This window comes from Papio anubis, chromosome 12 (genome assembly GCF_008728515.1).
Source record: "Papio anubis isolate 15944 chromosome 12, Panubis1.0, whole genome shotgun sequence".
NCBI lineage: Eukaryota > Metazoa > Chordata > Mammalia > Primates > Cercopithecidae > Papio > Papio anubis.
The window spans coordinates 57,726,322-57,748,649 of record NC_044987.1 but is presented as its reverse complement, the minus strand read 5'-3'; the positions used below and the strand labels follow the sequence as shown (position 1 = coordinate 57,748,649).

Sequence of the window (22,328 nt, the reverse complement as noted above, 5' to 3'; positions counted from 1 at the left end):
CAAAGTCAAGAAATTTAATGTTATAGTAATATTATCTAATTTACAATCCATATTCAAATATTGTTAATTAGCTAATAATATTCTTTATGGTTTTCACCTGTACTCAATAAAATTCAGGTAGATACACTGCATTTAGCTGCATTTAACTGTCATGGTTTTTTAATTCTCTTTAACCTGGAATAGGTCCTCAGCCTTTCTTTGTATTTCTTGACTTTGATATTTGAAGAGTGTAGATCAGTTACTTTGTAGAATATTCTTCAGTTTGGTTTTGTCTGATGTTTCCTCATGATTAGATTCATCGGGAATTCCACAGATAGGATGTTATATCCTCAGTTTTATCAGGAGAAACATGATGCCAGCTTGTCCCAGCATAGATGACGTTCACACTGATCACTTGGTTAAGATGATGTCGTCTGGTTTTCTCCACTATGAAGTTAACATGTTTCCCTTTGAGATTAATAGTAATTTGTAGGAAGGTCCATGATATAAATATCGTGTTCCTCATCAAACACTTATCCAGTAGTTTTAGCATCCGTAGATGATTTTCCTAAGTTCCTTATTCTTTGCACATTTAATAGTTGGCATTCTACTCTAAGGAAAAATCAATCTTTTCTTGACTTCAGGTCCTTTTTCTGGTGACTTCTGCTACACAAGTCCTGGAATAAGGACAACGTATGCCAAGAGAATGCCTTGATTCCACTTGTGGTTTCTGAACTTCACCTACTGTCCTCCACCCCGAAGGAAGAGAAATTTTTATTCCTCAACTGTCTCCTTATAGGCTAGAATATCATCACCCTATTTTGAGACTTTCCTTGATCACCCTGCGAGGATTCATTCTTCTATGTTAAGCTTCCAATATTGCTTTGTGCATCAGCTCTTTTAACATTGACCATTTCATTTTGTATGTTTTGTTTGTTTGTGTATTATAATTGTTTTCTTTTCAAGTAAGCTACTAGCTTCTCAAGCCTAAGGATCATATTCATCTTCATACATATCTGGTATTTATCAAAGAGTTCAGTTAGGACTGAGAAGATACTCAGTAAAAATTTCACCGAATGAAAAAGTAGCAGAGCATCTACCATAATAACTGTGGCATTGGGTTAAGCTGCACTTTATAAACTCATTTTTGTTGCCTGAGTCCAAATTTTTTTTTCTGGAGCTCCCCCTAACCTTGTGAGTGGGCCTGTTAAGTAGTAAGTAGTATACACCTAGATATGGATAGATAACTAGGTGACCAAACCTAATGGATTAAGGCCATCCTTGCCTTGGTCACTTACTGAAGATCAGATCATGCATCATATTGTTCCTGTGCTTTTTTTCCTAAATAGGCTTTTTCCCCTTTGTCATTTGGGAATGGGGTAGCCTAGAACGTATTTGGGAATGTGTTCCAGATTTTTTTTAAACAAGTATTAAAGATTATTTATATTATACTTTGTTTCCAAAAGGTTTTAAGGTGGATTAAAATACAAGATTATATTAAGTGAAGTGGAAGAAAATGAGACAAAACCAAGGGCAGAGATTTATGATGGAATAAGGCATGAGTTAAGTATAAAAATGTATCTTGTAAAGACATTGCTTTGAGTAAGTCATAAGTCAGTTTCTAGAATGATTTCTTTCTTAAGTTTCATGATATCAGTAGGTCAAGGTGAGGGTGGGGAATAAATCTAGGTTGAGCAGAAACATACTTATTGCAGAACTTTTCAGAGCAATTATATGCTAATATGTATATGAAAGATGAAGAGTGGAAGATACAATATAAAATGTTCCCCAACTTTTTTGACCATGGAACCCTTTTTTGCAGAACATCTTGAGGAACAAATGTTCTCTGGAACATTTTGGGCCTTGCTGTCTAGGCAGTTAAATACTGTGAAGTCCTTGAGCTTTATGACAGTGCTTCAGAGGGAAGGTATATATTACATCGTAAAAGGGATATAGATATCTTAGGTTTAATTTAGAAGCAATGATTTAGGTGTGTAAGGTATTTGGAATCACTTTGTATGAGCAATAGTTGGTGGAAACAGGATATTTATCATGAAGAAGAGAAGATGGGGATGGGTTGGATTGGTGGGAACATAGGAGCTTTTGTCAGTTATCTTCAGGACTGTGATGTGGAAGAAGGAAAAGAATTGGTCTTTGTGGATACAGGAACAGACAATAGAAGTGCTAAGTAGAAGTCACAACAAGACCTGTTTCTACTCAATATGAAAAAACTTTCTGATTGTCATAACTGTGCAGAGTTGTAAGAAAACTGTCTTAGAAAGTAGTGAGTACTTTGGTGCTAGAGTTCTCAGACCCATGGGAACACTGTGAAGATTTTAGTATAAGATTGATGGCAGCATTAGACAAACTTTAAGATCACTTCTAATGGAGAAGTCTTAAGATTCTATGAAAGCATGATATAGGCCATTTATAATAGAGACATAGGAGATATTCTTCCACAGAGATGTCTGAGTCTGCCTTTGAGTATAATGCTAAAGTGTATATCTCTAGTATCTAATATGTATGTAGTAGGTATCCAATAAATACTTGTTCAGTTCAGAAAGACATCTGAGGGACAGAAGGCTACCATCTGCAAGAGACGCAGGAAGTCTAGATGAGTGCACACTGCATAAGCACGTGTTACTGGTGAGATCAAGCCCCTGATTTCCTAGTCATTGCATTCCATGACTTGATAGACAGTAGATTCATTTAGGTCTAAGCATAAGCCAAAAGTAGGAGAGAGAATCATTTAAAGACGGGTTTTCAAGTAGGTTCACACACTCATCTTGTGTCACAGGGTTGCTAGAGTGATACTTATGATGGTCAGCTGCTCTTTCTAAGTATAGACAGAGATGTAGCAATCTCTCTAGTACCTACAAGGTGATGTTGTTTGGGATAATGGTCTTTGATAGATGCTCTCCTATGGAAATTTGTTTTCCCTTTTTCTTATCTCTTTCTACCTTATTTCTATAAACACAATCCCTGCCTTTTTGTGGATATTCAGTGTGTCTTGTAGGGTTGGGTTGCAAAGTCATTCTTTGCCTATATCATTATGAAATTTTCTTAAGTTTGAGAGCTTAAGTTATATAAAAGGAATGATTTCATAATGTAATCAATTCTCTTAAGTTTAAATTCTACATATCTACTTAAAATGAATAAATAAAAGCTGCTCTGTGCTTCACATGGCATTTGATATTGCAGGATAGCGTCCAGTCTTCTGTATTTTTGGGGAAGTTTAATGGAAAATTATTTGTCTTTAGTGTGGCATATATTCTACCTGGAGTTTTGGGGAGAAAAATGTAGTTTGTTCATGGTAATTAAAAATTCTAGATCTATTGTATATTGATTTTGTTTTTTTCAGGAAGGCTGTTTTGTTGGAAGAGTTGTTCCCCTTGCCCCAACATTTTTCAACAACTTTGTGGCTTTAAAAAATATAAGGTTTGGCCGGGCGCGGTGGCTCAAGCCTGTAATCCCAGCACTTTGGGAGGCGAGGCAGGCGAGGATCGAGTCCAAGGGAGATGAGGCCAGCCTGGCTAACACAGTGAAACCCGTCTCTATTAAAATACAAAAACTAGCGGTGGTGGCTGAGCCTGTAGTCCCAGCTACTTTCGGAGGCTGAAGGCCGAGAATGGCGTGGGCGGGGCCCGGAGCTTGCAGGAAGGAGCTGAGATCCGCCACTGCACTCCAGCCTGAAGCTGACAAGCGAGACTCCGTCTCAAAAAAATATATATATATATATAAAAGGTTCATAGAAGGTTAAATGTTTATTATATTTATTCTTGTTTTGGGAGCTACTTGAATTCTTTTCATTCTTCTGTGATGCTTTCACTGACCATCCCAATTCAAAGCAGCCTCTTACTTTCTATTTGTCTTGTTTGCCTAATCGTTTGATATTTGCCCGAAGCTACAAAGCCATATATCTTTATTTGATGTTTCCTCCATTATAATCTGAATTTAGAAGAAGGAATCATGCCTTTATATCCTCCACAATTTCCTCTATGGTGTCTTGGACAAAGGAGTTTAGGAAGTTCGTAATAGTCTAGTCTAACTTGCTTATTTTATAGGTGGAAAACTGAAAAAATAACTTGTTGCTTGATTTGATGCACATGTAGTATTTATATGTGTACCTGTATAGCATGAATATAATAAGCCTTGGATTAGAGCTATAACTTATTTTGAAACTAACAAACGGTCTTAGAATTGAGAACTTACAAGCTACAAAGAAACAATAATAACATTTCTACTGGCCTTCATAGTTTATAAAGCTCATTTCCATGTATCATTTCATTGCATACTCAGAAATCCTATGAGGAAGAGAGGTAACTTTATTCCCATTTTAGAAATAGTGAAACTAAGACCCAAAGAATCAACTTGCTAATAATTGATATAGTTGGGGCTATAACCCACGACTTTGAGCTCCAGATGTTACACTTGTCCTGTTGTATCATGCTGGTTCTAGGTCATCTGTCTTTTCTTGCTGGCAGTGAACAGGATTTCCTTCAGTAATTCAGCCATCCAGTAAGTGTTGACAGAATGCTCAGGCTGTAATACAACACATATTTTCAGGTGCATTGGAGAAAGTAAGACTCCTACAGCATTTTGTTCTTACTGTACACAAACACGCACTCACCTACACATATGCATACCTATTTATAATAGCAATTATCACATTGAATTGTAATTTGTCTTTTTACATGTCTGTCTCCCCAACCAGACTATGTGCTTCTTGAGCATCCTCTGATTATTCTGTGAGCTCCTTTATATCTTCAATGCCATATCTAGATTCTGGCACGTAAGTGTCCAGTTTGTGGAATCAATGAATGAGTGAATGAATGAGTGAATTCAGAAGTGAAAGACATTATGCCCTCTAGGGGCTTATAGTCTTCTTGGGGAGATAAAGCATGTAATTTACAATAAATAGAAAGATAAACAAACAGACAAAAAAAAATTGTTTTTTTTTTTAAGAGAAACTTTGTTTATAGGGTTTGTTTTTTTTTAACTAATATAAAACAGATTCCCAGCCTGTAGTTCATGTAATTGCTTCCCGGCGTCAGGATTGGTCAGAACATGAGATTGCAATGGAGACTAGCCCTACCATAATTTATCAGGATGTATCCAGTGAATCACAATCAGCTACTTCAACAATCAAAGCTCTGTTAGAACTCCAACAGACAACAGGTATGAATTCACATGCTCAACTGAATGAAGCATGTTTTCTCTAGAGACGGGTTGTGCTAAAATACTACCACTGTTATGATTATTACTATTATTTATTATTATTATTATTATTGCTATTATTTGAGCACATTTCCCCCCTCTGGACTTGTCTATAATCATTGGTACAGTCTGGTTTACTTGTTCAATAAGATGTGCACAGGAATATTGAAGTACAAATGGACTAACTATAGAAAGGAGAAAAAAAATTGACAGCTCTGTCTTCTTTGTCTCTTGCTTAAAATGGAGAGTCCTATTATTTCTTAGCACTAGAAAGGAGTAGTTCTATCACTTCTAAGCACAAGGCTAGATACAGTACAGTTGCCACTTGCATTTAAGAGTAGCAGGAGGCAGATTGAAGGGCTTTGCCATCCTCCTTGATATTGGTAAAGCACAAAACACCTTTAGTGGCCCTTGCTAACATTCTGATTTGTTTTAATTTTATCTTCAGACTTATTTCTTTGAATAGTATAGGTTAGCCACTTGAGCTGTCATGCCAAGTTGTCCTCATATAACAAGATCCTATCAGTATTTCTAATTACTAAATATCTTTGATAAACTCTAGAACAAACCTGTGGAAGTTGTACTGACTTTTCTACTATAATAGGTCAAAGATTTTCAGAGTATTTAAATGACCTTAGCAATTATGTCATCCAACTCTTTCATTTTATGGATAACTAAACTGAGATCTAGAGAGGTTATCCAGCTGATTAGTGGCAGAGTGAGACTCATCTTTTGGTTCCTAGTTCAATGTCCTCTCTACTCGTAGGGTGACTTTTGTATTTTTGTTGTTGTTGTTTTACTTATTTTGTTTAATTGTTTCGATTTTTGTCAGGTTATGTACTCAGTGGGTGTGAACATTCAGTGGACTTAGTTACTGGTTACCGTTTATTGTAACTTCCACCTTGTTTGATCCAAAGATTACTAGCATTTAATGTAAGTCTTTGGTTCATCCTGTCGGTGTTATTTTTGACCTTAGGGATTTCTTCAGTTCTTTGTCGTTGACATACTCAGCCATTTCTGTTAATGCCTTATAGAGGTGGGGACTTTGAACATATAGATTTTGTAGAAAAGTTGATAACAAGGTATATAGAAAGTGAATCTATTCATGGAAATCATTCTGATTCCAGACTGTTGTATCAGACATTTTTGTAGAAACAGAGAAGCCATTTTTTTCTAACCATGAAAATTTGTATTCTTTAGGAGTTGTTGAAGATATTGTAATATTCATTTGGAGATATCTTGAATTTTTAATAGCGCAAATTAAACTGGTCATTGTGTTGTGCTATTCTGGGTAGATATGTCCTAGAGCAAATCATATTATGTACTGCTTATTCACCCTTTGTTTTTAGGTTGATGAACTCAAGGCCACAGGGAATACCTTGAGGAAGGGTATAGGAAATACCTTAAGGAGTATGTACAAGAGAAAAATTCAGTTGTTTGGCTTAGAGATAAAAAAGAGATGATTTTTGTGTTATTGTATGTGAATCCTTCTTACTAGGCTGCTGAGTATGGTTATGCAAGTTGTGCACTAAACAGCCATACATAGCAATCTGCTTTTTTCTTTTCAATTCACTGTCTACTTAGTCACTGCAAGTGTGGCACCCCAGAGGTCTGGTTCATTATTCCTGTGGACAACTCTGGTTTTGGTACTTGTTTGTAATAAAAGTTAACTTTTCCCCTGACTTTTTTATGCAGTAAAGGAAAAATTGGAATCTAAACCAAGACAACCCACTATTGACCTGAGTCAAATGGCAGTGCCTATTCAGATGACCCAGGAAAAGAGACATTCTCCTGAGAGTCCATCAATTGCTGTGGTAGAGTCAGAACTAGTAGCTGAATACATCACTACTGGTAGGTGTCCTCTTAAAACATAGTATTAAGGTAGGAGAACTACCTTTCTGGATTTCATGGGATGATTGTTTGGGGGAGAATATATTCTTTATATTTTTAGCTTTTTTCCTGTTTGTTTTCAGAGCAAATTCACAACATCCTTGGGATTTACCCTGTTTTTAATGACTAGGAAAAAAAATAGGATGTTACAAAGTTTGTAGGTAATATAAAACTATAAGTCAGCCATAAATAACAACTGTGAATATACAGCAACAGTTGTAGGGAGAGGATAAAGTATCTTTGGTCTAAGAATGAGTTTTGCTTTTTGTTTGTTTGTTTGTTTGTTTTTTGAGACAAGGTCTAACTCCCATCGCTCAGGCTGGAGTGCAGTGGCGCAGTCATGACTCACTGCAGCCTCAACTTCCTGGGCTCAGGTGATCCTCCTGCCTCAGCCTCCTGAGTAGCTGAGACTACAGGTGTGTGCCACTATGCCTGGCTAATTTTTTGTATTTTTAGTAGAGATGGGGTCTTGCCACGTTGCCTGGGCTGGTCTTGAATTCCTGGACTCAAGAGATCCGTCCACCTTGGCCTCCCAAAGTGCTAGAATTACAGGCATGAGCCACTGCGCCTGGCCTCGAATAAGTATTTTTATGCATCTAGATTTTTTAGTTTTGTGGGAAGGTGAGTCAAGGGGGAAAGAAGAAGTAAAATCCAGTCCTTTTAATATTTTTCAAAAAGTAGAAAACCTTAGCCAGGTGTGGTGACTCACGCCTGTAATCCCAGCATTTTGGGAGGCCTATGCGGGCAGATTGCTTGAGGTCAGGAGTTTGAGACTAGCCTGGCCAACATAGCGAAACCCCGTCTCTACTAAAACTACAAAAATGAGCTGGGCGTGGTGGCGCTCGCCTGTAGTCCCAGCTGCTCGGGAGGCTGAGGCACGAGAATCCCTTGAATCCAGGAGGCGGAGGTTGCAGTGAGCTGAGACTGTGCCACTGCACTCCAGCCTGGGTGTCAGAGGGAGACTCTGTCTCAAAATAAAAACAAAAACTAGCCAAAAAACCCTTAAATCCATGTAAATACTTACAAGTTCTGGTGGAAAGCAGATTAGGTTATTTGTTTAAAATGTGGTCTGGCAGAAAAACACTGAGATGTTTAGATGGCATATATAGAGAAATAAAACAAGATATATTATTTCTGTCCTATTCTGATTAGACCACACCTGGAATACTGCTTTCTCTTTTGAACACTTTATTACCTTGAAATTTGAAATAGTTCAGGGAGTAGTAATGTGAATAATTAAAGGGTTTAAGAGAGATGACTTATGAGGCAATATGTAGAGGACTCCTATCTTAAGTTTTCTTTAGCAGTGATTAAAGGAGAACATAAAGTTACAGATATTTGAAGGACATAAATACCAAAGAGAAAAGGAATTCTTTGGCATCATTTTAGGAGATAATATTATTAAGACTAATGGATTAAAATTGCCAAAGGGGAAAATCCAGGTAAGATATGGAAAGCCATCTAGAGTTATTTAGCAGAAAGCTAATTAAAGCAGAGGCCAGTATTCTGGGGAACTTAATGTTAACCTCTGGGGGTAGACTAGATTATTGCATGGTGAACGGATGAAAAGACCTATGATTTCTTCCCTTACTTATCCTTTCAGAACGCACTGATGAGGGGACAGAGGTTGCTTTTCCCCTTCTAGGTAAGTGGTGTGCATCCATTTGTAGTATCACTGAAGGTAAAAGATGATTGTTTTGGGGGGAACCACTTAAATGGATGCGCTCTACTCTCATCTGGTAGAGGAAAGGTAAGCTCCACTTAGTGAAAGGAAGAGAGATTTTTCTTTTGTAGAATAGTGGAATTCTTTCTCAGAAATGAGCATTTTGACAGTGGAAAAGAGTTCTTTAAAATAATAAAAATGACTGTTTTATGGTGTTTATATGGCCCAGTTAAGGTCACTTCAGCTATTTTCCAAGTGTTTATTCTGTGACCTTCTTCCATAATCTCCACCCATGATATCCACAGCCATATTGAGCATTTGTTTGAATTAAAAGCCAGCTGCTCTGCTTGACCTGCCCTTTGTATCATTCTGCAGTGGGTACTAGTTCTCTCTAACTTTCCTGAACTCTGGAGAATTACCGTGAAGTAATTTATAGTTGAAGGAGAATTATTTTTAAATAGACTTAGTTGATCTTTTTAAAATCCATTTCACTTCTTAATAAAAAAATGCTTAATGTAATAATTATGAAGATTAGTATGGGTGGTAGAAGTGTTCCATATAATCTGATAATTTCATCTGAAATATTTATTTTCACATGTCATTCATTTCTGATGCTTTCATTTAAATACTATTAATTTGCTTAATTTTAATATTATAATTTGTTTTTTTTACTCAGTCATATTGTAAATTACTTCAGTCATTGTTGTTTTAATGTAAACCTTGACTATCTTGACTATCCTTTTTTTGGTTCTGTTGAGTACATGTGGAAGATTTTGTTAACTCACATAATTTAACATGTGCATACAAAGCATACTGTGAAATACTGTAAGATAGTACAGTACATTTATAAAAGAATACTGGTATTGCTGCTTATACTCTCAAATCACATGTAGATATATGTATAGCAACAATAGAAACACTGCATTTGTGAATATGGATAGAATGTGTCATAAAAAATAAATAAAGCCTATTTATATTTCACTGGATAGTTTCAAAGTTAGTCCTTATAATACATAAATGGCATTTTTACATTGATTTCCATAGTGATCATCTTACTCTTGAACACCCCACTATGACTTTTCTAAACAGGAAATAAGTGCTATTTGAAATTATAGATCAGGGTATATGAATATTAGAATCTTAGATTATTGAGTTTCAATAATCCTAAAATCCTTAGCTAATTTACAGATATATTTTTATCTGTTTCTAATTCAAAGGGTTAGTTTCCCAGTAATCATATGCATTTTTAAAGCTCTGTGGACTGTGTAAAAAGTTGAAGTTGAGGCCGAGTATAGTGGCTCATGCCTGTAATCTCAGCACTTTGGGAGGCCGAGGTGGGCGGATCACTTGAGGCCAGGATTTCAAGACCAGCCTGGCCGTAATGGCAAAACCCTGACTCTACTAAAAAGTACAAAAATTAGCCTGGTGTGGTGGTGCACACGTGTAGTCCCAGCTACTCAGGAGGCTGGAGGCATGAAAATAGCTTGAAACTGGGAGGTGGAGGTTGCAGTGAACAGAGATTGTGCTATTGCACTCCAGCCTGAGTAACAGAGCAAGACTGAGTCTCAAAAATAAATAAATAAATGAATAAAAATTTGAAGCTGAAGCTGGTAAAATTTGATAGAGTGGTTACTTCATGGGACCTTTGTAGCAGTAGAATAAGAAGCAGGGATGTTTTCTATGCTGCTTGCTTATCCATTTGTGCCAGGTGAGCTAAATTTGAGATGATAGAACAGATTTTTCTATTCTTTTGTTAATTCTTTATATTTGTTTAGTACTTTATAGTTTAAGGACAATTTTTCAATGTGTTACTTCATTTGGTCCTCTTCTAGATAGAAACAGCAAGCTTTTATTATCCCATTAAAAGAAAATCAATCAAACAAAACAAAACCTCAAGTTTTAGAGGCTAATAGAGGATGAGTGACCTCTTCAAATTCACTTGGCTCTTTGGTGGTAGAACAGAACAGGATCCAAGTGTGATTCTTGATTCAGTTTATTTTCTGCAGTATCACCCAGACCTTTAGATTTTTAGGAACTGTAAGGTTGTGAGACAGAATCACTTAATACAAAGGAGTGAATGCTACTAATGTTTTTATTGCATGTAGAACTGAGACCAAGAGATTAAAGAACTTGTATTGCCTTACTTTCCTTAAAGATATTATTTTGGGATTACAGAAATTGATTACTGCTTTGTTACCTTAATGGGATGAAAGTCATTGGAGAAAGTGAGTACAGCTCACAGGAGGATGCAGCTTTAAGGGGTTTGTTCCTCCTTTGTGATAAGACTTTTCACGGTGCTTCCATATACATTTCTCATCTCATCCTTATAATAGCTCTGTTATTCCCATTTTGCAGATGAGGAAACAGTCTCAGAGAAGATAAGAGACTTTCTTAGAGTCACACAGCTCATAGATGGGCAGACTGTGGTCTTCTGCCTCCTAGTTCACAATACTACACTTTGTTTCTGTGATACAAGCTCACAGACATTTGTTTAAAATGACTACTGGTTACAGATGCTGTGGTGATTTCTGGAGAAATATCATCACCTCCTCTATTTTCAGTCAGCCATCGCTCCCAGCCCCAACAGCCTTCCCAGCCCCAGCGGACCCTGCTCCAGCATGTGGCTCAGTCACAGACCGCAACACAGACTTCGGTGGTGGTGAAGTCCATCCCAGCATCTTCCCCTGGAGCAATCACCCACATTATGCAGCAGGTTGTATCTCTTCTTTTTCTTCCTATCTTCTGTAACTCCCCATGCTTGAAATAAGATTCAGTGTCATCTTGTATTTTAGGAGGAGAAATAATTGAAATGTAGAGTGTTTGCGTAATTCTTTTCTAAGAAATGAGTAAAAGAAATTAATTAAGAGTCTTAACATCAGAAAATAATTCGAAACAGTATTCTTAAATCCGTGAATTTTTACCATTTCAAAAAGGTGAGAATATCTAGATGAATCTAATGACATCAGAATTGGTCACTGTTTTTGTGTATTTTACTGTGGAAGAATGTATCATCGAGGTAAATAAGATTTTCAAATGAAATAACATTTGGCTTGTTTAGCTGTTTGCTGCTGGGTTTGTGTTTTTGTTTTGTTTTGTTTTTGCTTTTATAATGAATCCTCATAGTAACATTATGAATAAATAGGAAAATAAATACTTTTTTTTTTTTAACTATACGTGATCAATTACAGAGGAAGAGATGCAACAGAAAGTTGAGAATATAAATCTAATGTAAAACAGGACATCTGGTATTAAGGGTAATGGGGAAAAGGAAAAATATGTTGATAGGTTGAATTTGTGTCAGATACTGTGCTTTGAGCTTTAAGTATATTAACTTGTTTGATTCTTACTATGATCTTGCAAGGCGGGTGGATTATCCCTCTTTTACAAGTGAGGAAACTTATGCTCTCTTCAGTAAGAAAGTAAGAAACTTGCTCCAGGTGGCAGAGCCAGGATTTAAACCCAAAGTGAACTGCCTCTGTTAAATAGTTATATTATTGATATCAGATTAAAGCATGACTTATCATTAGTAGTCACATAAGTCACCATCACTTACATGATGATGAATCTAACTGTAGGCAAACTACTTGAAAGAAAGGCAACAAAGAATGTTGAATTGAAAGCCTGTGTGTGCGAAGTCATTATGATATAGGGGAGAGTCACAATTGAATCTCAAAATTTTGTGGTTTAGGATTTAAGTGTAGCATATGATAAGGGAGTAGGGAGGATGGGGATAGGGTGGATCTTGCTATGTCACTGAGGGAAGCCAACTGGCTGGAGGTATTGTTGGGCGGCAGGTCTCAGCCTGGAGTCCGGCCCTCACCTGGCAGCTTCTGACATTGAACTTTCTCCGGACACCTAGAGAGGTCTGACAGGCTGGCCCTAACCATGTCACTCAAGATGATGCCTCCTCACAACACTTAGCACTGACACTGGGCACCCTACCCTTCTACTGACAGGAATGATCTTGTCCCCTCCTCAGTCTCCTTCCCTCCTGGGAGCCAGGGCTCTGGGATCTGAGGAAAGGGGCAAGGAATGCTAGTCGAGAGGTGCTTCATGCAGACCTTGGTGAAGCCTGAAGAATGATCTCCACCCATGCCAGGGGGCTCTCTGTGGGGACTGGGACAGGCTTGGGTCTCAGACAATCTCCCTGACTTTCCAGACAGCATTGGACCTACATACAGCCATGGTGGGCTTCTCTAAACCTTAGCTTTTCTCCGGACCTCACAGCTTGGTTGCCGCTTTTAGACAGGTTAACATCATGAATAGGCCACACGGCTGTTTCCTGAGCCAGGGAGCCTTTCTCTTCTTTTTCCATGTTAGGCTGTGCTTGCAGGGCCATCTTATTCTTCTAATCTGTAAGTTCTGGACCCTCTAAGACTTTTCTGATAGTAGTAAGTAGACCAGTTTTCAAAGTACTACGTCTGAGAGTTGAAATTGCAAGTTTCAGTCGAAAGCTCCTTGAGGTTTCTTGGCCTTTCTAGGTTCTTCTGAAAATTTTTGAGTGAATCTCATAAGTCTTTTTCAGTTAAGAGGAAAATGTAGCAATGTAGATGTTTTTCTTATTTCATTCTTACTTTGTGCCTTTTTTACTTAGGCATTAAGCAGTCACACTGCTTTTACCAAACACAGCGAGGAACTTGGAACTGAGGAGGGCGAGGTTGAAGAGATGGACACTTTAGACCCTCAGACAGGTCTGTTTTACCGATCTGCCCTGACTCAGTCACAGTCAGCTAAACAGCAGAAACTTAGCCAGCCCCCGCTGGAACAGACTCAGCTGCAAGTGAAAACTCTGCAGTGCTTCCAGACTAAACAGAAGCAGACCATCCACCTGCAGGCAGACCAGCTCCAGCACAAACTCCCGCAAATGCCCCAGCTTTCCATCAGGCATCAAAAAGTCACCCCTCTCCAGCAAGAACAAGCACAGCCCAAGCCAGATGTACAGCACACACAGCATCCCATGGTGGCCAAAGACAGGCAGCTTCCTACCTTAATGGCACAGCCCCCGCAAACTGTAGTACAGGTGCTTGCAGTGAAAACCACGCAGCAGCTCCCTAAACTGCAGCAGGCTCCGAACCAACCAAAAATCTACGTGCAACCCCAAACCCCCCAGAGCCAAATGTCGCTCCCAGCTTCGTCAGAGAAACAGACGGCAAGCCAGGTAACGGAATATTGATAGCATGCAAAGTTAAACTTCTCTGTTCACGGAAAAAAAAAAATGAGAACATCACGACCCTATCATGATATCAGTGCTTTCTCCTGGCAAGAGGAAACCCAAAAGCCTCATTACGCTGGTATTACTTTGCCCCATCAGAAGGTTGACATTAGGGAAGAAATGCACGCATTAATATGTAGGAAGAAAAAAAAGCATAGCACTCAGAACTTGATTTTCCAGGCAGTTTTTATTGAAATCACTTCAGCATTGACCAACAGTGCATAGAAGCGATATCCCTAAATTATTTTTATTTTTTGGTATAAAATATTTATTTCCATGCCTGTAAACTCTGATTTCTGTGGTAATAATGCTGAGTAAACTGCAGTTTTTAAAAGAACTTCCTTGAACATCTTTCTTTGTAGCTTATATCATAGCCATCTAGTTAAATTTATTTTTTAGATTTATCTTCTAGATTACAGAGGAATTATTGGTGGATAATTGAAAGCAAAATTACATTAGCAAAACCAGTGGCGCTGGAGTGATGTATATGTATGTATATATTATAAATATATGTACATAGGATATGTTTGTATACATGTATTTTGAAGCAAAAGATTGGAAAAATCTTTCTATTTTAAAAAGCAGAAGATTATATGAAATAATTTGAGCCAGGTTGAAGGTGTACTGTTTAGGGCTGTAAATCCCAAAGGAAAACTAGGCTGCTGAGACTATTTTTTTCTTTACTGCTATAAACCTTGGCTGGCTGAACAAAAGTTCTTTCAACCCCTCCTCTTTCTCTAGGTTTTATAAAAATAACCAGATTCTTCCTATCCAGCCCTCTTTTTTTAAAACAGCAAGCTTCAAAACTGTCTTCCTAGTATAGCGCACAAATGTTTCTTTTGCCATATTGTCTGGGGTGTTTGATTAGATTTTCTCAAAGAGATGTAGCTGTAACACACACAACCCCAATTTATTTTCAGGTGGAGCAGCCAATTATAACCCAAGGATCCTCTGTTACAAAGATAACTTTTGAGGGGCGCCAGCCTCCCACAGTTACAAAGATAACTGGTGGCAGTTCTGTGCCTAAGCTGACATCACCAGTTACAAGCATATCTCCCATTCAGGCCTCTGAGAAGACAGCAGTGTCTGACATTTTGAAAATGTCTTTGATGGAAGCTCAGATTGATACAAATGTAGAACATATGATAGTGGATCCCCCAAAGAAGGCTCTTGCCACTAGCATGCTCACTGGTGAAGCAGGATCATTACCCTCCACCCACATGGTGGTGGCAGGGATGGCGAATTCCACTCCCCAGCAACAGAAATGTAGAGAGTCCTGTTCAAGTCCATCCACTGTTGGCTCTTCCCTAACGACAAGGAAAATTGATGCACCAGCAGTGCCTGCGACAGGCCAGTTCATGCGTATTCAGAATGTAGGCCAAAAGAAAGCTGAAGAGAGTCCAGCAGAAATTATCATCCAGGTAAGAACTGGAAGGAAAATGAGAAATCTTGGGCATCTTGGGGGTTGTGGGTTTGTTTGATATGCTTTTGACTTGTCACAGGAAGAGTTAAGCCAAGACAGCAAGAAAACATAGATATTATCTTTGAGATGGTGTTTGACAAATTTGGTTTAACACCTATTACAAAAATACAAATTTATTTATTTTCTGGAAGAGAATCAGAAAATTGATGGACATTGTCACCCAGCACACTGTAAAGGCAATAAAGGGCCCATGTGTCAGTTTGATTTTGTAAGATACAAGCTATACTTGCCAATGTGTTCACTCATTAAGTCAACCCGGAAGATAGGAAGTTCCTGGGTTCAAATTTTGTAATCCTCAATTTTTGCCCAAAAAATTCTGGAATGTAACTGGATTGCACTTCTATTGCTGGTTAATTTGGGGGACCCTTTTCTTGGAAAAACAGTTCTTGTTCTTGATCCAAATTTATGACTCAGGACAATCAAACCTCAACTGCAGTGTCTGGAGAGACATGTTCTAAGGGGATATTTCTAAATAATGTTTATATTTAATTTGGGACTAACCATGAACTTTACTGTTTAATTCAATCATTGTTATTAAAAAATCTTGTTTGGTTACTCTCATGTCTTGGTAAATACAGGCTAATTAACACAATAGAATTATTCATTGATAATAGATGGTATCTCACATTTCCTTGATTCTAAAAATCATCTCTTGTCATGCATAATAGATCAAGACTAAAGAATCACTGAGTCCAGGCTACCCCTTAGAAATTGTGTTTTATCTCCCTCTCTCCTTGCAAGGTATCAGGTTGTTTTCTTGACGTTTGTCATTCTTTGCTAAACAGATGTAGAACTTGGAAGGTATCAGAATAGCACATTTTAGTTAATTGAGAATTTGGATTTATTGAAATGTAAGTAGACTAGGATTTACCATCAATTCATTATGGTAAACTTTCTCTTTGCCATGGTCCCAAGGTATGGGAGAATGCAAACTGACCAATGTTAAACCAGTTAAGATAGAATTAAGTATGGAGGAAGTGCTTAAAGGCAAGTAGAAATGGCCATTGAATTATTACAATAATTTGTGTTTCCCTTTGTAAAAAGAAATGTAAATGAAGTAAATATTTCCTAACAAAAGGATTTGTGATTTTTTGTATTTTCCCCTGAAGAAGTAAGGTGTGGTGGAAAAGGAATGGTTTTCTGGCTTTGCCATTCATTGTATGATTTTGGGCAAGGCTACTTAACGTCATTTTGCCTTGGATTTCTCATCAGTAAAATGGGAATCAGTAATGCCTACTTTACAGGATTGATACAAGGATTACACAAAATCAAGCACCTAGCACAGTACGTGGCTCATGGTAGTTGTCTAACAGATGGTAACTATTACTGTTTTTACCAAAATTATCATGCCTGCTGGGGGCTTAGATTCCTATACTCACTAAATTAAAAATCATTTTGAACAGCTTATTTGGGAATTATTTTTCTGCACTTTATAAACAGGAGTGAAAATGTAATTTGCTTCATGTATCAAGGATGATAGTTAATGGATAGGTTCTTTACAGAATTCACAGCCAGCTTTTAGCATGTCCCATGTGCCAGGTGTGCTATGTCAGAGGTAAGGACAGCAGAGTGATTAACAACCAAACGTTTGGAGTCAGAGATCCCTAGATGTGATTTCTACCTGTACCTATTATGTAACAGTACTGTGGGTTTGGGCAACTGAACTAACCTGTATATCTCTGTTTCTTTACCTATGAAGTGGAAACATTAACATCTACTTCACAGGGTTGTTTTAGGATTAAGTGAGAAAATATATATAAAGCACCTGGTCAAGTGTCTGTGTAGAGCAATGCTCAATAAAAATAGCTCCTATTATTATACTCATCATTAATATATTGTTAGAGCATTTTCAGGTCTTATTAGTTATGTTTAGCTTTGATCTGAAGTATTGATTTGCTGAGTCCTGTAAAGTGCTTTGATTCTAGAAGAATGCTCTATAAAAATTCAATGTGTTTGATATTAAATACTTTGAATGAAAAGCATTGCTCTTTGTGGACAGTATGTATTTTATTCATTGGTTGGTTCATTCATTTATTTGTTTATTCCACATGTATATTTAACTACTGTGTTCCAGGCACAGTGCTAAGTGCTGAGAATAGGGAAGTAAACCAGATGTATCTTCTATTATAAAGAAGTCTATATATGTGGAATTCATAGACTTTTAGAACTGCAAGGATCTTCACAGTGTATCCTCCAAATATCTTATTTTACACAAGATGAATGTAGGGCTCAAAGAAGTAGAGTGACTTACTCAGAGGCCCACAGCAAGCCAGAGACAGAGCTGAACTTAAAATCCAGGCCTCTTGACCTTGTCTAATAGTCTTACACAATTGTCAGATATGTGGAAGAAAGGAGCAGAAACAAACAAACAGAACTTTGTGACTCCAGAATCAATGCGTAGGCATCTTGCATTATTTTCTTGATAGTGTAATTTATATCTTTCCCCAGTAAAGGGTTATTTTGGTCAGGTATATTTGCAAAGTGCTGATATTCAACTTTGCTCTGGGGATTTTAATGTTAAAAATGTATATTTATTCATCAAATGTTTATTGAGCCTCTGCTGTGTGCCAGGCCTTGTTCAAAGCTCTGGGCATCTAGCAATGAGTAAGATAGTCAAGATCTGTGCTCTGTCCACGTTCTACTGGAGCTTACATTTTAAGAGTAAGAAACAATTTAACAGAAGATAAATGCAATGAACAAAAATGTGACAGAATGTAATAGATATGGGGGTGGGATGAACCCACTACTTTTGGGTTGGTGGTCATGGAAGGAAAGCTTTTCCAAGCATTTGAACCAAGTTGCAGAGCCAACCATGCCATGATTTAGAGGAAGAATATTCCAGGAAGAGGGGAAGGACTAGTACAAAAGCACTAAGGTACAAGTGAGTTTGGCATGAAACTGGTAGCCATGGTAAGGTGTTTGGTTGTATAGTGAGTACAATAGGAAACAATTTTAGAGTTTTAAACAAGAGTATGACATGAACTGATAACCTTTTTAAAGGATGTCTAATATGGAGGAAAAAGAATCTGACAAGGCAGTATACCTATGACATCTACTTACACAGAGGCCTACAGCAAGTGTTCTGCTGGTACTCGTCTTGCAGATAATAAAGGGAAAAATTAGGCTACATTTACATTTGCTTAATAATCAAATGAAAGCTTCATTCAAAGTTCTCCTCTTGAATTAGGCAATAGATTTCAGCCTCCTTGTTAGAAGAGGCACCATAAAGGAGTGCAAAGATTGCTTTCAGTTGTACAAGATTTGGATTTGAATCTTGGCATTAACCAACTGTGTGACTTTGGTTAAGTCACCTACCCTCTCAGTTTCCTCATTTGTAAATGGGAATAATAATGTCATTATAGTGTTGTCACAGGGATTAAGTAGAATATGATGTGTGAAAGCACCTTGCACAGTGCCTGGCATGTAGTAGTTGTGCAGTTGTCCAATAAATGTCAGTTTTCTTTTCTTTTTTTTTTTTTTCTTGGTGTTGTTGAGGAAGTTATTCTGTTACCTTTTCTTACCATGAAGATTCTCCTGTGTCTTCTCTTCCAGGCCATTCCTCAGTATGCTATTCCTTGTCACTCCAGCTCCAATGTGGTGGTGGAGCCCAGTGGGCTTCTTGAGCTAAACAACTTCACCAGTCAACAGCTGGATGATGAGGAGACAGCAATGGAGCAGGACATAGACAGTAGCACAGAGGATGGAACTGAACCCAGCCCTTCTCAGAGCTCTGCTGAACGGTCCTAGTGTTTGGACACAATAGTGCACTTTAAAACCTGCTTGGTTACCAAGTGTCCAGGGAAACCCTTGTATTTTGATGACTAAAAAGAGCACTTTGCCTGTACTTAGGCTGTGGACCCTAAAGCAGCAGTGTTTCAACAAGATATTGCTGCAGGAGCAGCATTTTAAAACAAGATAAAACTCACAGGGGAATGTACTTTTTTAAAAAAAAAATGAAAAAGAAAAAAAAAAGCTGCACATTTACAGTGACTTAAGACCTGGTCTTCTTTCTCTGTTGGATCATGGCCGGTGAAAAAGTTTTGTCTTGCAGTGGAAAGAGACTTCCTGTGAATGTTTCTCAACTGGTTTCTACTGAGCAAAATACCATCTAAAAGGAGTATGTGAATAGTTGTATTTTGAAATGATGTGTCACGAAAAGTTTTTTAAAAACTTGTATGTTTTTGCAAATCCCTGGAAGTGTTGAATTGGTTAAAATTTTACATTTGCTCAGTTCATAATTAGTTTATAAACACCTAGAATAATACTGGCACTAAAGAATCCTTCTTGGATGGTAGAAATCAGATCCCTAACCAGTGGGAAGTACTTTTTGGGTGGCTTGTGCATTCTCATCAGTTGTGTGCTAATTTATTGTATTGTTCCTTTGTGCTCTAAGCAGCACACTTGCCTTCTATTTATTTAAGTGTAAACATTTCAAAGCAGGCCGTACTCCTTCTGACAAATTTCTTGTAAACCAGGATTGCCTACGCTTTCCACTGTCGTCTGTCCCCACTTTCCCTCTTCCTTTAAGAAAACGTACTAAGAAATGTTTCATTGTGAAGCAGAGGAAAAGAAACATTTTCAGACCTAAAGGAAATGTTCGGTCATGTTAAGAAAACAAATTCTTCATTCATATGATGCTTTCTTAACGTTGAAATTGCACATTCACATTGGACTGAGACTTTGAAAATAACTTTTACATACTTTTGTTTAAGCCCCTTTGAAATGTGTAAAAAGTTCATTTACAGTTCTAAATGTAATGTTTTTAAGCATTCTACCTTTTTAGGACACAGTTTGTTGAAGCAATATGTTTTGGTCTTGTGATCACTGTCTGTCACAAGTAGAGTGAAAGGGGTAAGGGGGTGGGAGGGTAAGAGTTTTGACAAGTTGTGGCAAAGGAAACTATACTTTTCATTTTTTTAAATGTAAATAGAAAAGTTTTTAACGGTTTTATATAGATTTCACTATAAATAAGCATTTTAAGACTGACAAATGTTGAATTGTACATACATTTATCAGCATAACTGCCCAGTTTTTTTGGTGCTGAAGTACTGTAAGTAGAATTCATCAACAGTCTCCTAATTTTTGCATCTACATCTGGGGGGAAAAAAGCTGTGATACTGTAGTTAATAAATTCCCACTAGAGTGACACTCAAGATTTAAACACAAGCATTCATAAGATGCACTGATCTCTGGTGGTTGTCACTAGTTCTGATAGGTGATAATGATTTACCCATAGATGGAGCTGTTGGATATTATTTTATTGTACAAATTCATGTTTAAAAACCTTTGTGACTGTTTCTAGTTAAGTAATTTTTTAACCTTTCTTGGGTCATAGACTTCTTTGGTAAACTATGAACTCTCACCAAAAAGATACACATGCAACATGTTAAATACATGTTAGACTTTGCATACAATTTTAGGGGCTCATGGGCCTCTAAGCCTATCCATGTATTCCAGGTTAAGCCCTCTGTTATGGTCAATCCATTACTTACAGATGTAAGTTTTTATAAAATAAAGTATCTTTTAAATATTCATGGATCAAGTAACAAGAGCAAACTTGAATAAAGTTATGTTCTACATATTTTGGCAGCATAGCATACCTGTGTCCCTTGAGAATTTAGCCTTCATATGTTTCTGCAATTGGAATGGCAAATAAAACTGCCATCTTCTACATTTAAAAAAAAAATTACAAATACTAAGAAATTATCAAGTGAGATTTGAAATTTTTCTTTTAAAGGTGCTAATTCGAAATAGAGCATGCATTCATTTATTTATTCAACAAATATTAATTGAGCATCTTCTGTATGACAGCATTCCGTGCACTGGGGATACCATAGTGAACAAACAGGAAATCCTATCCTTATGAAGTTTATAAACAGGGCTTCCTGCTGATGAAATGGATACGAGGAATGAAGATAGGAGAAAATAAGAATAATACTTAGATTTTTTTAGTAAGTGGATAGATGATGATGCCATATATGGATTTTCAGACATCCCTTTACTGAAAGTCTTAGCATTGTATCTATTAGTATTCCATATTTAAGTACATAATTTAAAAGTAATTTAAAGTCATCTCTTTGAAGAATGTTAACAAATTACAATGCAAATGCTACAGAATTTTTAGAATCCTAACAACTATTAGGCAGTGATAAGAAAAATCCATTTGGTGTAAAGTAAACTTTAATAAGTGCCTGGTATTGCAGATGCAGTTTATGGTGAACTTAGAGGATTAAAAACAAAAGGGGGCTTCATTGAAATATCCACATGCCATAAACTCACCCATTTAAAGTATACTGTTTAATGGTTTTAGTATATTCACAGAGTTGGGCAACCGATTACCGCAATCAATTTGAGAACATTTTCATTAATCACAAAAGAAATCCTGAACTGAAACCACCACCACCATCACTCCAGCCCTGGGTGACCACTCATCTACTTTCTGCCTCTTATGGATGTGCCGTAAGAAATGTGGACATTTCGTATAAATGAGATTATATACTATGTGGTCTTTTGTGACTTCTTTCACTTAGCATATTTTCAAGGTTCATCCATGTTGTAGAATGTGTCAGTACTACATTTCTTTTTCTGGCCATTCCATTGTGTGACATATATCACATTTTGTTTATCCATTTATCAGTTGATGGATATTTGCATTGTTTACACTTTTGGGCTATTATGAATAATGCTGCTATGAACATTAGTGTACAAGTTTTATGTATTTTCAGTTCTTATGGGTATATACCTAGGAGTGAAATTGCTGGGTCATACAGTGACTGTTTAACCTTCTGTGCAGGCGCCAGACTCTTTTCCACAGGGACTGCATATCAGCAGTCTATGAGAGTTTCAGTTTCTCCACATCCTTGCCAACACTTGCTGCTATTTGT

General features: G+C 37.3%; 1 protein-coding gene across 13 annotated transcripts in view; it reads left to right on the top strand.

The window, feature by feature from the left end:
* The window catches only part of EMSY (EMSY transcriptional repressor, BRCA2 interacting), a 104,419-nt gene extending 83,380 nt beyond the window's left edge, over positions 1-21,039 (top strand). For 4 of the 13 annotated variants that reach the window (XM_009186964.4, XM_009186958.4, XM_021926338.2 and 1 more), the window contains 7 exons: positions 4,993-5,157; positions 6,892-7,047; positions 8,690-8,731; positions 11,263-11,462; positions 13,344-13,907; positions 14,882-15,382; positions 18,997-20,430. In XM_009186964.4, coding sequence (XP_009185228.2) covers positions 4,993-5,157; positions 6,892-7,047; positions 8,690-8,731; positions 11,263-11,462; positions 13,344-13,907; positions 14,882-15,382; positions 18,997-19,191 — 1,823 coding nt within the window. In that variant the 3' untranslated portion in view covers positions 19,192-20,430. Of the gene's footprint in view, positions 1-4,992; positions 5,158-6,891; positions 7,048-8,689; positions 8,732-11,262; positions 11,463-13,343; positions 13,908-14,881; positions 15,383-18,996 lie in introns of all 13 variants that reach the window. The other 9 variants (XM_009186961.4, XM_003910443.5, XM_009186963.4 and 6 more) reach the window with 6 other exon arrangements.
* Positions 21,040-22,328: the final 1,289 nt, after the last annotated feature.